The sequence below is a fragment of the Musa acuminata genome, chromosome BXJ3-9 (assembly GCF_036884655.1).
Source record: "Musa acuminata AAA Group cultivar baxijiao chromosome BXJ3-9, Cavendish_Baxijiao_AAA, whole genome shotgun sequence".
NCBI classification, from domain to species: domain Eukaryota; kingdom Viridiplantae; phylum Streptophyta; class Magnoliopsida; order Zingiberales; family Musaceae; genus Musa; species Musa acuminata.
This window is the reverse complement of record NC_088357.1, coordinates 46,800,966-46,815,884: the sequence shown is the minus strand read 5'-3', so window position 1 is coordinate 46,815,884 and position 14,919 is coordinate 46,800,966. Positions and strand designations below refer to the sequence as shown.

The 14,919-nt window shown below is 45.0% G+C and overlaps 2 protein-coding genes across 2 annotated transcripts; both read right to left on the bottom strand.

The window, feature by feature from the left end:
* Nucleotides 1–4,930: 4,930 nt before the first annotated feature.
* LOC135649119 (F-box protein At3g56470-like) lies at nt 4,931–6,079 on the bottom strand. The gene has a single exon (XM_065167229.1). The coding sequence runs from the start codon at nt 6,077–6,079 to the stop codon at nt 4,931–4,933; it is 1,149 nt and encodes a 382-aa protein (XP_065023301.1).
* Nucleotides 6,080–11,849: 5,770 nt separating this feature from the next.
* On the bottom strand, nt 11,850–12,995 carry LOC135649118 (F-box protein At3g56470-like). Its single transcript, XM_065167228.1, has one exon. It carries the CDS (start codon nt 12,993–12,995, stop codon nt 11,850–11,852), a length of 1,146 nt encoding a protein of 381 aa, XP_065023300.1.
* Between the last annotated feature and the right edge of the window lie 1,924 nt (nt 12,996–14,919).

Below are 14,919 nucleotides of genomic sequence, written 5' to 3'. Positions count from 1 at the left end.
CGAAGCCTCCCATTGTCCCTTAGGACCAACAAAAGAGAGAACGGGTTAAAGAGAACGCCTCAATCGGGATCCACAAGCAAACATGTCCGAAAAACACTTCATAGACAATGCAAATTACAAACAGACTTTACAAGCTCTGAATAGTGGCACAACAAAGGGTAAAATGGTCCATTACAGACCGAAAAGCTCTCGCACGTGTCTACATGACACAACCTTTATTTACAAGCCTAAAGAGGCCACCAACCCAACTAAAATGGGACTATTAAGCCTTCGGCCGCCCCTTTACATTCTGTACAAGGCATGAACATGCCAAACGACACGGACATACATAAGCATTACATCAAACACCTTGTTTAGAAGTTTGTCCGTGACATTCTCCCCCACTTAACCCTTCGACATCCTCGTCGAAGCCTTTGTGAACACTGCAACTCTTCACCTTTGCTGAGTCTTCAATCTTCTGCTCCAACTGCAATGCGCCTCCTGGCTCCCAGCTGCTCTCCGCTGCTGTTTTTGAGTAGTCGAACCTTTGATCCGCCATGCTGCTTCAACTCGCCAATGACTCTGACTCTGGTGTGGGGTTGGCTGAGTTGTGTTGATCCTCGTTGATTCCTGCGGATCCACCAAATGAAGGAAAAGACCATTCTTACTGCGCCAGTTTCTCAAAATTTCCACATGCTACTTGAACTGGGTGGATGCTTGTTGGAGCTTTAACGAGCATCGCCTCGCAAACTTCTGAAGTTTCGGGTCCTTCCTCCACAAAATCTGCTCATTGACTCTTCTTTCAGTTAGTTGTCGCATCCAAGTAGGTTCGCATCACTTCCGCTTTCGATTGGCATTTCGTTGGGAAAATGAAGCGGACAATCTACTCTCAGTAGCACTGATCACCGTTGGTGAGGATTTGACAACTATTGTCTTCCATTATCTTCGAAGGGTCTTTGAACTTGTGCAGAGCTCCTCTGCTGGATAGATAAGAGAACTGGGGTACTCGGTTTCGCCCATTCTCTTAAGAGTTGAGAAGGCAAAGGTTACTTGACTTCGCCCGCCTCCTCGAGATTGTACTTCAAGCATCGAGCTGGTTACTGGCCTTTGCCTGCTCTTTGCTCACACTTCTGAAGTACTTGAAGTGTTTGCACTCCTTGCGTTGAGTTAGCTACTGTGATTCACCTTCTCAATGCCATTGAACTTCTGGAATGCAGGAAGTTTTCACCCCAACTTGGAGTAATTCTCTGATAGATGAGGTCGCCTCTGGGATTGTACCGTCTTCTCCATCAACCCTGCCGCCTACTCCACTGAGTAGCAAAGGTACAGCACCGCGTACTGCTTGCTTCGTTCCTTGGTCGTGCACTCTTGCATGACCCGAAGTTCTTCACTTACGGCTATCTTGATGAGAAACTTGTTGACACCGGTCTTACGAAGTTCTTCGGCCTCTGCCCTTCAGCCTTGTCTCGGTACTTGAAGATTGCCTCTGCATTCTCCACCTCCTCGGCCCCTTTCACGACCAAGCGCTCTCCCTCCATGAGAGCAAGGGATCAATGACTTTCACGGAAGTCCCGCCTCTGCGGTACCATGGCGCTGCCATGCCCATGGCACTACTATCCGTCGCCTCGCATCTCCATCCCATTTCTTCACAATCAGTAGATATGCCTCCGTGACACTCCTCCGAGTCCACCTCCATTCTAACTGATTGCTTGATTTTGGGTAGCTAAGTCCCTCTGGACTCGTCGTCGCTTCCTCGCCCCTTTCGACCCCCTGCTTCAACACCTCTGTGTTCTCTAAGCAGTCTGTTTGGTCGATGGAAAGACAGACTGCAACTCCCATGCCTGGCCTCTGCCATCACGTTGTAGAGTTTGCACCGATTCTGTTCTCCTTAGCTTCCTTGGTAGCAACGTTCGCTTACTCGACCTTGTCCTCTGACTTGTCGGGCTCCCTTAAGTGAATATGAGCTCTGGAGCAGTCCAACTCTCCAGCTGCTTCGATCATACCTCTGCATGATCAAGTCCCTCCCATGGAACTCACTGGTACTTGCCTTCGAACTTTTCCCTTAGTGGAACACAGCCCCCATATGCTGATGACCAAGGTTTTCGTCCGATGCAAAATTCGATGCACGCACGGAAGACCCGCCTCTGCGGTACCATGGCCTTCACTCCTTGAATCCATAGCCCTTCTTGCCGTCGTGTTGTTCACCAAAGTGGAGCTCCCAGTAGCTCCCGATCATACCTCCATATGATCTCATCCCTCACGGGACTTTGTCGTGTGTGTCGCATTGCCACGAACTGTTCCACCACGATCCGCTGCACCATGTCGCCTCCTGGTGACATCTCCATTGCATTCTGATCCTTGTGGAATAAACTCGAATTGTGAACCCTCCATGTGTGGCCTCTGCCAATACATCGCAGGGTCTCCTCCACCTTCGATTTTGTTCGCTTTGGCAATCGACCTTCATCCACCCACTCTTGGGTCACACCTAGATGAAGCACCGCTCTAGGACAGTCCGTCGCCTAGTAACTCCCGAAGTCCACCGACTTCGCTGTAATTTGTGCACCATTGCCTGGATCCTGGGCCTCTGCCCCTACCAGCACAATCTCCGCTGCGCACTGCTTCCTTCATGGCAACACTATGGCATATTCTTCAAGAGTACCCGCCTCTGCGTCCTCTTGCCCCGTGCTAAGGCCTTCTGAACTCAACTTCGCCTCCGCAAATTGAGTCGCCTTAGTTCCTCCATCAAATGCTCCTCCGAGATAAGGTGCATGTGCCCCGAAGCTCCCTTCGTCTTTGGCACCATGCAAGATGAGTCCGCTCTGTCAAAATGAAGGACCCATGGAACAGCATAATTCTACTCCTGCCTCTGCAAGAGTTCATGTCCTTGACCTCTGTCTAGGGAAAGCACTGTGCCTCTGCTCCATGTTCCAACTTCTATGCTGGCTCCCTTCATGCGGCTTGGGTACTTCGCCAAGTTATACCCAAGTTGCTCCGCTCCTCGTTTTTGCATTGAGTCGATGGTGGCCCTCGCGCCCACCATTCCACGGGTCAGCCCTCCCTTGAGTCCGATCTCCATATCGACTCCAAGTGTGCCTCCATTTGAGTTGCTTTGTGTCGCTCCCCCACTTGATCTCGCAATGCATCCACCAATGCATTCTCTCAAGCGAGATCATGCGACGACTCCTCGCCGCTTGCTCAGTCCATCGAGCTTCGTGGAGTTGTTGTTTTGTTGAGGTACTCCTCCTCAACATGTGCAGTCCGTCGCACATGATTCTCCCTCTGGAGAGTCGGGACTTATCCCTCCTGGATAACTATCCCATTTGAGCAACATCTCTCTTCGTTTCGGAGACCACCATCCCCATGGACTACTCCGATCTGCTGAACAAACTGTGCATTGTTCTGCCTCCTGCAAACGCACTTGCTAGATTGCACCTCCCCGTCAATACAGCCCCCGCTGCACCCCTCAAGGCCTAGCAACATGCTGAACTCGTTGCACACTTCAGCCTCCTCCGGACGTATCCTTAGCATGCCGAAGAGAAAGTTTCAATGCTCCATGGCGCCGAGTCTCGACCGCCTTGGGATGGCCACGAACAATCCATCGTCCGCATACAAGCCCATGCATGAGTACCGAATTCTTCGAGTTAGCAATTCCTCTCACCTCTGTGAGCTTTGCACAACTCTTTCGGTCGCTGAGCAACTCATTCCACTTTGCATGGTCTCGTCCTTTTGCCAAGCGCCTCGCTTGCCTTGAGCACCATCAAGTAAAGTTGTCAACGTTGAGCCGTAGCTCAAACTCAGCCATCCCAACCTTTATGCGCTCCGCATTCTTCCAAGCTTGCTTGTTCTCGTGGTGCCTCTCGCGCGAAGGGTTGGCCATTCCTCTGAATGCCAATGTCAGATGCCCGCTCCTCTGAGCGACTCTTTTCCCTACATCTCCATGCCCGTTTTCCCTCAAACGGTCGCGCGTGTGCTGACTGCCCTCAACGCAGCCCCGCTAGGTCCCCCACGTTTGCATGTCAAGTATTTCTATGAGTGCTTGTCTCGCTCTGATACCATATGACACGGACTTAGCTGGATTTGCCTAAGGCGTGCGGCACCCTCGCGCGTCCGTCCGCAAAGGTCAGCCTCCCCGAAGCCTCCCATTGTCCCTTAGGACCAACAAAAGAGAGAACGGGTTAAAGAGAACGCCTCAATCGGGATCCACAAGCAAACATGTCCGAAAAACACTTCATAGACAATGCAAATTACAAACAGACTTTACAAGCTCTGAATAGTGGCACAACAAAGGGTAAAATGGTTCATTACAGACCGAAAAGCTCTCGCACGTGTCTACATGACACAACCTTTATTTACAAGCCTAAAGAGGCCACCAACCCAACTAAAATGGGACTATTAAGCCTTCGGCCGCCCCTTTACATTCTGTACAAGGCATGAACATGCCAAACGACACGGACATACATAAGCATTACATCAAACACTTTGTTTAGAAGTTTGTCCGTGACAATGTGGTATCAAGTAACTATTTTTCTTTATTTCCAATTAGATGATGTAATTCTTTCATATTTAATTCATTACAGTAACCTCATCAAATAGCACCTGCAGGTATAGGATCTCAAATCAATCACTAATTCTAGTGATACCCACAACTAATGATGACTGATAAGGCCATAAAGAAATCACTCAAAATCAAAATTTCATATAAGAGCAAAAGGCATCTACATGTTTCTTTATGTTGTTTCCTCTTGAAGGAAAACTTGCTTTCATCTTCTATGGTCATATCAAACTTGTAAAACAGATGTGCAACTTCATAAATCAAGCAAAACATTTTCTTGTGCACAATATCAAAGGACAAGTTGATATAGTTACTGTGGCCTGTAATGTATCTATCATCTCTATATGTAGTAGTAGGAGTTGTAAGTCAAATAAGAGCAAGAACTACTCGTTTCTTGGTTCACAGCATGGAGGGAGTGAACCAGATGGGTGGCTGCGAGTGTGATTCTAACTGAGAGTTTGCCCGCGCCCACTTTCCCCGTTCCACATCAAACACTCCAATGCTAAGAATGAATTCGGGCCGGTCATCGACTATGGTTCTGACCAGCGCCTCCGTAAAGTAGACGCAATCTCGTCGTGCACCTCGAAAATTCTCGGTAGAAATCGATATAGCGTTGTTGATACCGATCAACAAGGACTTGTTCCCCAAGTTCTTCACAGCTTCCCAACATGGCTGACGCTGAGGATTGTACCTCCAAACCATGATACCCTTCCATCCCAGCGATTCATGACAGAGAACTTCGCGCCTAAAAATCAGGAACAGCTCCCCGGTGCTCGAGCACGCCAAGTATTTGCCGTAAATTTGTATGACACCGAAGCAAGGAATGTGATAGTCGAAATATGTCAAACCGAGTGACGTTCTCTCCGCGACCACCGTCACGGTGGGAGAAACTCCACTGAGGTCAAAAGCGAAGACTTCGGCTTCAACTGTTATGCAGTAGAATTTCCCATTGTGGTACATGATATCCTCGTATGAACGATTCTGAGTCGATGTCGTCTGAAGAAGATTCCACTTGTCTCCGCCTGCTTTTGCGTAGGCGATTTCAATTTGGGGAGTGCCATAGAGACTCACCGCGATGTAATTATGGGTAGTTGGATTTGCGGAGAAGATAACTTTCGAAACAAAAAAACGGGAGATTCGGTGGAGATGAGGAAGGACACAGCTGCCGCCGACGAGCTCAAAATTGGGTAGGGTGAGGAAGGAGGGGAGGCAGATTCGAGCCGCTGTTAGAGGATTTATGAGGCTGACATCCAGGTTTTCATTGTAGACTGCTAGCCAACCAGCTTGAGAGCCCACATACCGCACGCCGTGGCGCTCAGGGAGAAGGGAGTAGGTGAAGGAGCGTCTGGTGGGGAGAGACAAGAAGTTGCAGGTATCGCTGTTCTTGCCGACTAAGAAGAGCCACGGGGACGGGATGACAACGGGTAGGAGTGCGGAACACCAATCCTTGCATGTGGCACGAAAGCAGGCACGGTGAGGGACGGGAAGCTTTTCGCCAATCTTCGTGAGGACATCCAGCGGGAGCGATGTCCAGTCAGGGCTGTCCATGGTGGTCTCCGCCTCTGCTCCTTGTGTTCTTCTTCTCTTCATCTGCTGCCTTTGGTGGCAAAGAGGAACCAAAGCAAGGACAGAGATGTCGAACGCAATGGCAGAGGAGTTGTTGAAGGTGGCGGAGGACCAACGTTGATGAGTTATATAGAGAAGGTTCCGATGACGAACACAACTGGGAAAACGAGTCCGAGTAGGACAAGGTCTCCGAATCGGAGACGACTGATGACAGTGCGGACTTTGTTGTAATTTACGCTTGAGATAAATTTTTAATGTAATATATATATATATATATTTTATATTTATTATACTATATAATATCACAGAGTAGCTTTGAATTATTTATGCTATAAAAATATCTTTAAAGTAAAAGACATATTCCGGTACAAATCATAAAGTCATTAATTTGTTACTCATCCACGTCTTGGAAAAGGCTTTATAGGCACCGCTCCTACGACCTCTGATCCCCAGCTACCTTGCCAGCCATCTAACATTCAAAGCCTCTGCCCTTGCTCACACATCGCCTTCGTGGGATGCCGTATCTGTGAAGAATTGAGAGAATGAAAAAAAGCACACTTCAATTAGTATTATATGAAGTCTATTTATACATGATGAAAGATAAGATTTCTTCAACTGAGCAGAGAGATTGCCTAATACAATTGAGGAAATCTCATCTACTATGCAGTTGAGGAAATCTCTCTGTTATCAGAGAAAATCTGCCCCCGCAGGGCTAGAGGCTTCGTGAGTGAGTCTGCTAGTTGATCAGCTGTATGAACATGAGAGACACAAAGTTGATGTCTGACAACTTGATCTCGCACGAAGTGAAAGCCGGTGGCAATGTGTTTCATGCGTGAGTGGAACACTGGATTGACACATAAATAGGTAGCTCCAACATTGTCACAATATATTGTAGGAGTTTGGGTAGAGCTGACTTTGAATTCCTTGAGGAGATTTGTAACCCAATTGAATTCAGCAACTGCGGTAGCAATAGCATGATATTCAGCTTTAGTTGTAGACTGGGCCACTGTCTTTTGTTTCTTAGAACTCCAACTGATTGAATTAGACCCAAGAAAGACCACATACCCTAACGTGGAGGTTCTATCATCAAAATTCTCTCCCAATCAGCATCGGCAAAGGCATGGAGATTAAGAGGGGAGTGTTTATGGACAAAGAGACAATGATTGATAGTCCCGCGAAGATACCGCAAGATTCGTTTGACTACAGACCAATGTATAATAGATGGTCGATGCATGAACTGGGATAGTTTATTGACCACAAATGAATATCTAGACGGGTGAGAGATAAGTACTGTAAGGAGCCAAGGACTTGATGGTATTGAGTTGGGTCTGTAACAGGGCTTCCATCACAAAGTTTGAGCGACTCGCTAGTAGACAGAGGTGTTGTAACTGTCTTTGCATCTTGCATATTCGTTTTAGATAATAGATCTCGAATATACTTTCGTTGTGATAGGAAGAGCCCGGTAGATGTGTATGTTGCTTCCACTCCCAAAAAATAGCTCAAGGGTCCTAGATCGTTAAGAGAGAATCAATTTGCTAAATGCTTGAGGAATGCCTTGATTTCCATAGGATTGTTGCCTGTGATTTAGAGTTGATGAAGTCAACTGATGCCAAAAACGAGCTAAATTCGGTGTACCAAGCTCTTGGAGCCCGACGAAGACCATAAATAGCTTTTTGTAGTTTACAAACATGCTTTGGATATTAAGGGTGGATGAAGCCAAGAGGCTGCTGCATGAAGATATCATCAGTTATGGTCCCCTGTAGAAAGGCATTGTTAATGTCGAGTTGACGTAAATACCAGCCTTGTGAGATGGCCAAACTTAGAATAAGTCAGATTATTGTGGGTTTAACAATAAGGCTGAATGTCTCTGTGAAGTCAACATCAGGTCATTGATGAGAAACCCTTTGGCCACTAGACGTGCTTTATATCTAGCTACGGATCCATCTAGGTTCCGCTTAATTTGAAAGACGCACTTACACCCGATGATGTTTTATATGGGATGAGAGGGTACAAGGGTCCATGTAGAATTATGAAGGAGTGCATCATATTCTTCACACATGGCTTTACGTCAGTATAGAGATTTTTGGGCTTGAGTAATTGTGGTAGGTTCAATGGTCTCTGACGAGAATGTTGTGATGGTATGTAGGTCAAGAATTTGTTGTGGTTTAAAGACACCACTTTTGGATCATGTTATCATTGGATGTCCAGGGGCTATAGGGTGTGTTGTAGGTATGGGCGGTAGAGTCTAAGGGACTTCGGTGTCATTGGTCTCAAGAGAGGATAAAGGTAGCGAATGTGATTCCAAGGGAATGCCTTCTGTGGTAGGAGAACCTAGTGAAGAAAGGAGAGGCACAATGGAGGGGGTGAGGAGCTGTTGCACCGGGAGAATGAGAGAGTGTGAATCTTGAGGAGAATGACTGGATGATATTATGGGAGACTCGATTGACGGGATTGATGGTGTACTCCAGTGATGTATATGTGATGGAGTAGGTGGCACAGTAAGAGACTCAGGGTTGTGAAATAGAAATGTAGTCTCTATAAAAATAACATGACGGGACGTAAAGACTTTTCGTGATTGGGGTTCATAGCATCAAAAGGCATTATGATCAAGGGAGTATCCAATGAAAACGTAAGGTTTAGATTTTGATGTTATCTTATGTGAGGTATATGGACGTAACCATGGATAACATAAACAACCAAACACTTTAAGTTTTTGAAGGTTCGGGGATTTATGAAATAATTTTTCAAATGGCGACTCATACTCGAGGATTGGAGTGAATATACGATTAATGAGGTAGACGGCAGCTTGAAATGCTACAGTCCAAAAAGTTGGTGGTATAGAGGCTTGGTGTAGGAGTGTGAGACCAGTTTTAACTATATGTCGATGTTTGTGTTCAGCAGAGCCGACGAGTTGAGGAGTGTGTGGAGGTGACTTGAGGTGTTATATCCCACAAGCAGATAGGCAGGATGTGAGGGCTTGATATTCGTCGCCACCATCAGAGTAAATAGTCTTAATTTTAGATTGAAAGAAGTTCTCGACCAATCTTCGAAAGTTAGTAAAGACCGTTGAAACTTCAGATTTATGATGAAGAGGGTATAAGCATGTGTATTTGGTGAAATAGTCTACGAAAATAATATAAAATCTAAATTTGTCAAAGGAAGTGATTGGATCGGGGCCCCAAACATCAGTGTAAATAACTTCAAGGGGTTTAGAGCAGGATATGGAGGATTTTCCAAAGGGAAGTCTATGAATTTTATTACTTAAATAAGCATCACAATGAGTTATGATGTTATTGGATTTAAGCGTAGGAAGAGAATAACGGAAAATCAGTTTTTGCTGAATAAGAGTTGAGGGATGACCAAGACGACAATGCCACACATCAATTGGAGCTGCGATTGAAGAATGGGCAGTGGGTTGGGTGATTTGTGGAACCGACAGCCACTCGTAAATGTTGTCTTTACTCTGGCCTCGGACCAAGGATGTCCCCGTGCTTAAATCCTTGAGAAGAAAGGAATTATGAAAGAATTCAATTGAGGTATAATTCTATTTGTAGAATTGGGAAACAGAAATGAGGTTTCGTTTGATTTGGGCTGCACACAAAACATCATCTAGCATAAACGAAGTACTATATGAATTAAGCATTGTGGAACCAGTATGAGTAATGGGGAGTCTGTTATCGTCACCGATGATGATGTCTTCAGTTTCGCCATAGTCGTTATGGATGGATAAGTTTTGTAAATCAGACGTGATGTGATGAGATGCGCCAGAGTCCACAATCCAATTTTCATCACCAGTAGTCGAAGTAGCTATAAGATTTGCATGAGGCCAATGCGATGGAGGAGGAAGTCTGGATCGAGTTCTATAGACTTTTGCAAAGTGACCAACTTTGTCACATAGTTGGCAGACGACTCTTTGTTGAGGAGGGGAGGTTTGTTTGGAGCTCTTGTTGTACCGGTTGCTCTTCTTCTTAGGTTTTTAACTGACTTGAGCTATAATGGATGGTTTTGGCAACCTGTCCTTATGCGTGAGATATATCTCATAGTCAGTCAACTTGTCATAGAGTTCTTCAAATAATACTAGTGAATCACGTGCCCGTATTGCTGTTGCCAATTCCTTGTACTCGTCTCCTAGGCCATTTAGGATATGGACAGCAACTTCTTCATCACTGAGGGAATGACCTATCAAGGCCAAGTTATCGATGATAATCTTTATGTTGTGTAGATAATCAACAACAGTACTTCCCTCTTGTTTTATCTTCATGAGATTGGATAGAAGACTAAGCATGCGAGTATGGGAACGATTGGCCAGGGTGGTTTGCAACTTGCACCAAGCTTCGACAGTAGTGTCACATGAAGAAATGAGTAGGGCAAGGGAACTAACGACCGAGGCTTGAATTGCTTGAAGGATGAGACAATCCTGGCGTAACCATAGTTTATGGTCCGAATTTGGTATTGGACTGGATATGCCTGGGATGTTGAGCATCGCCGGCGGACAACGAAGAGAACCATCGACAAATCCTAAAAGATCATAGCCAAATAGTATATTAGAGAATTGAGTACGCTATGATGCATAGTTGCCACCATTGGATAATTTGAAGGGAATGAGAGTGACAGCATTGATAGAAATAAGGCCTATAGAGGAAAAGGTACTATGGTTTCCTATGGGAATAGTAATTGGAATGTTAGATGAAGACATGTTAGACATATATAGGAGCAAAGTAGAAAAAGTGGAAGTCTGTAACAATTAGATAGGTAAAAAAAAAAAAAGATGGGTAAAAAAAAACTGCTGATGCCACCTGTACTGATCACTTGCAGTAGGATCAATATCGCTTCAGTCGCCGGAGGTAGAGGTCACGCCTAGGGGGCTATTGCAGTGCAGCATAGGTGTTTGGCGATAAGATGTAGCGACAGAAAGATATGGCAACTATGTTCATGGTGATGGGAATCGTCAGAGGTCAGGTGCCGAACACATGCCTAGCTCTGACGAGAACAGGCTACAGAAGGGAGAGTACAGCCTTCCTAAGACCGGAATGACTCTGATACCATGATAGAAATAAAATACAAAGAAGAAGAATGCATTGAGTTGAATACAATACGCCCTATTTATACATGTTAGAAGAGAGAATTTACATCTCTTCAACTATCAATAAATTCAATTCTTCTCCTGCATTGTTCTCAAGATTTTGGGTCCTTTATTTTTTCACCAAATTGCATAATATCATTCACACTCAAAAATTTTGTTGAGGCCCAATGATTTTTTCACAAGTCACTATCTTTTTCCAAGTAAGATCTGTTTTCAGCAATGTGTGGTATTAAGTAACTATTTTTCTTTATTTCTAATTTGATGATGTAATTCTTTCATATTTAATTCACTGCAGTAACCTCATCAAATAGCACCTGCAGGTACAGGATCTCAAATCAATCACTAATTCTAGTAATACCCACAACTAAGGATGACTGATAAGGCCATAAAGAGATCACTCTAAATTAAAATTTCATATAAGAGCAAAAGGCATCTACATGTTTCTTTATGTTGTTTCCTCTTGAAGGAAAACTTGCTTTCATCTTCTATGGTCATATCAAACTTGCAAAACAGATGTGCAACTTCATAAATCAAGCAAAACATTTTCTTGTACACAATATCAAAGCACAAGTTGATATAGTTACTGTGGCCTGTAATGTATCTATCATCTCTATATGTAGTAGTAGGAGTTGTAAGTCAAATAAGAGCAAGAACTACTCGTTTCTTGGTTCACAGCATGGAGGGAGTGAACCAGATGGGTGGCAGCAAGTGTGGTTGTAAATCTGAGTTTGCCCGCGCCCACTTTCTCCGTTCCACATCAAACACTCCAATGCTAAGAATGAATTCGGGCCGGTCATCGACTATGAATCTGACCGCCTCCGTAAAGTAGACGCAATCTCGTCGTGCATCTAGAAAATTCTCGGTAGAAATCGATGTAGCGTTGTTGATACCGATCAACAAGGACTTATTCCCCAAGTTCTTCACAGCTTCCCAACATGGCTGACGCTGAGGATTGTGCCTCCAAACCATGATACCGTTCCATCCCAGCGATTCATATGAGAGAACTCCGCGCCTAAAAATCAGGAACAGCTCCCCGGTGCTCGAGCACGCCAAGTATTTGCCGTAAATGTGTATGACACCGTACCAAGGAATGTGATAGCCGAAATATGTCAAACAGAGTGACGTGCTCTCGGCGACCACCGTCACGGTGGGAGAAACTCCACTGAGGTCAAAAGCGAAGACTTCGGCTTCAACTGTTATGCAGTAGAATTTCCCATTGTGGTACATGATATCCTCGTACGAACGATTCTGAGTCGATGTCGTCTGAAGAAGATTCCACTTGTCTCCGCCTGCTTTTGCGTAGGCGATTTCAATTTGGGGAGTGCCATAGAGACTCACCGCGATGTAATTATGGGTAGTTGGATTTGCGGAGAAGATAACTTTCGTAACAGAAAAACGGGAGATTCGGTTGAGATGAGGAAGGACACAGCTGCCGCCGACGAGCTCAAAATTGGGTAGGGTGAGGAAGGAGGGGAGGCAGATTCGAGCCGCTGTTAGAGGATTTATGAGGCTGACATCCAGGTTTTTATTGAAGACTGCTAGCCAACCAGCTTGAGAGCCCACATACCGCACGCCGTGGAGCTCAGGGAGAAGGGAGTAGGTGAAGGAGCGTCTGGTGGGGAGAGACAAGAAGTTGCAGGTATCGCTGTTCTTGCCGACTGAGAGGAGCCACGGGGACGGGATGACAACGGGTAGGAGTGCGGAACACCAATCCTTGCATGTGGCACGAAAGCAGACACGGTGAGGGACGGGAAGCTTTTCGACAATCTTCGTGAGGACATCCAGCGGGAGCGATGTCCAGTCAGGCCTGTCCATGGTGGTCTCCGCCTCTGCTCCTTGTGTTCTTCTTCTCTTCATCTGCTGCCTTTGGTGGCAAAGAGGAACCAAAGCAAGGACAGAGATGTCGATCGCAATGGCAGAGGAGTTGTTGAAGGTGGCGGAGGACCAACGTTGATGAGTTATATAGAGAAGGTTCCGATGACGAACACAACTGGGAAAACGAGTCCGAGTAGGACAAGGTATCCTTATCGGAGACGACTGATGACAGTGCGGACTTTTGTTGTAAGCGAAGGATGCCACTTTGTGTGGGTAATTTAGGCTTGAGATAAATTTTTAATGTAATGTATATATATATATATTTTATATTTATTATACTATATAATATCACAGAGTAGCTTTGAATTATTTATGCTATAAAAATATCTTTAAAGTAAAAGACATATTCCGGTACAAATCATAAAATCATTAATTTGTTACTCATCCACGTCTTGGAAAAGGCTTTATAGGCACCGCTCCTATGACCTCTGATCCCCAGCTATCTTGCCAGCCATCTAACATTCAAAGCCTCTGCCCTTGCTCACACACCGCCTTCGTGGGATGCCGTATCTGTGAAGAATTGAGAGAATGAAAAAAAGCACACTTCAATTAGTATCATATGAAGTCTATTTATACATGATGAAAGATAAGATTTCTTTAACTGAGCAGAGAGATTACCTAATACAGTTGAGGAAATCTCATCTACTATGCAGTTGAGGAAATCTCTCTGTTATCAGAGAAAATATGCCCCCGCAAGATCGAGCTCCTTTCAAGGATATCGATCTTGGACCGATGCAACAAAAATAGTTTGCGGGCTAGAGGCTTCGTAAGTGAGTCTGCTAGTTGATCAGCTGTATGAACACGAGAGACACAAAGTTGATGTCTGACAACTTGATCTCGCGCGAAGTGAAAGCCGATGGCAATGTGTTTCATGCGTGAGTGAAACACTGGATTGACACATAAGTAGGTACCTCCAACATTGTCACAATATATTATAGGAGTTTGGGTAAAGCTGACTTTGAATTCCTTGAGGAGATTTGTAACCCAATTGAGTTCAGCAACAGCGGTAGCAATAGCACGATATTCAGCTTCAGTTGTAGACCGGGCCACTGTCTTTTGTTTCTTAGAACTCCAACTGATTGAATTAGACCCAAGAAAGACCACATACCCTAACGTGGAGATTCTATCATCAAAATTCTCTGCCAATCAGCATCGGCAAAGGCATGGAGATTAAGAGGGGAGTGTTTATGGACAAAGAGACAATGATTGATAGTCCCGTGAAGATACCGCAAGATTCGTTTGACTACAGACCAATGTATAATAGATGGTCGATGCATGAACTGGGATAGTTTATTGACCACAAATGAATATCTGGACGGGTGAGAGATAAGTACTGTAAGGAGCCAAGGACTTGATGGTATTGAGTTGGGTCTGTAACAGGGCTTCCATCATAAAGTTTGAGCGACTCGCTAGTAGACAAAGGTGTTGTAACTGCCTTTGCATCTTGCATATTCGTTTTAGATAATAGATCTCGAATATACTTTCGTTGTGATAGGAAGAGCCCGGTAGATGTGTATGTTGCTTCCACTCCCAAAAAATAGCTCAAGGGTCCTAGATCGTTAAGAGAGAATCAATTTGCTAAATGCTTGAGGAATGCCTTGATTTCCATAGGATTGTTGCCTGTGATTTAGAGTTGATGAAGTCAACTGATGCCAAAAACGAGCTAAATTCGGTGTACCAAGCTCTTGGAGCCCGACGAAGACCATAAATAGCTTTTTGTAGTTTACAAACATGCTTTGGATATTAAGGGTGGATGAAGCCAAGAGGCTGCTGCATGAAGATATCATCAGTTATGGTCCCCTGTAGAAAGGCATTGTTAATGTCGAGTTGACGTAAATACCAGCCTTGTGAGATGGCCAAACTT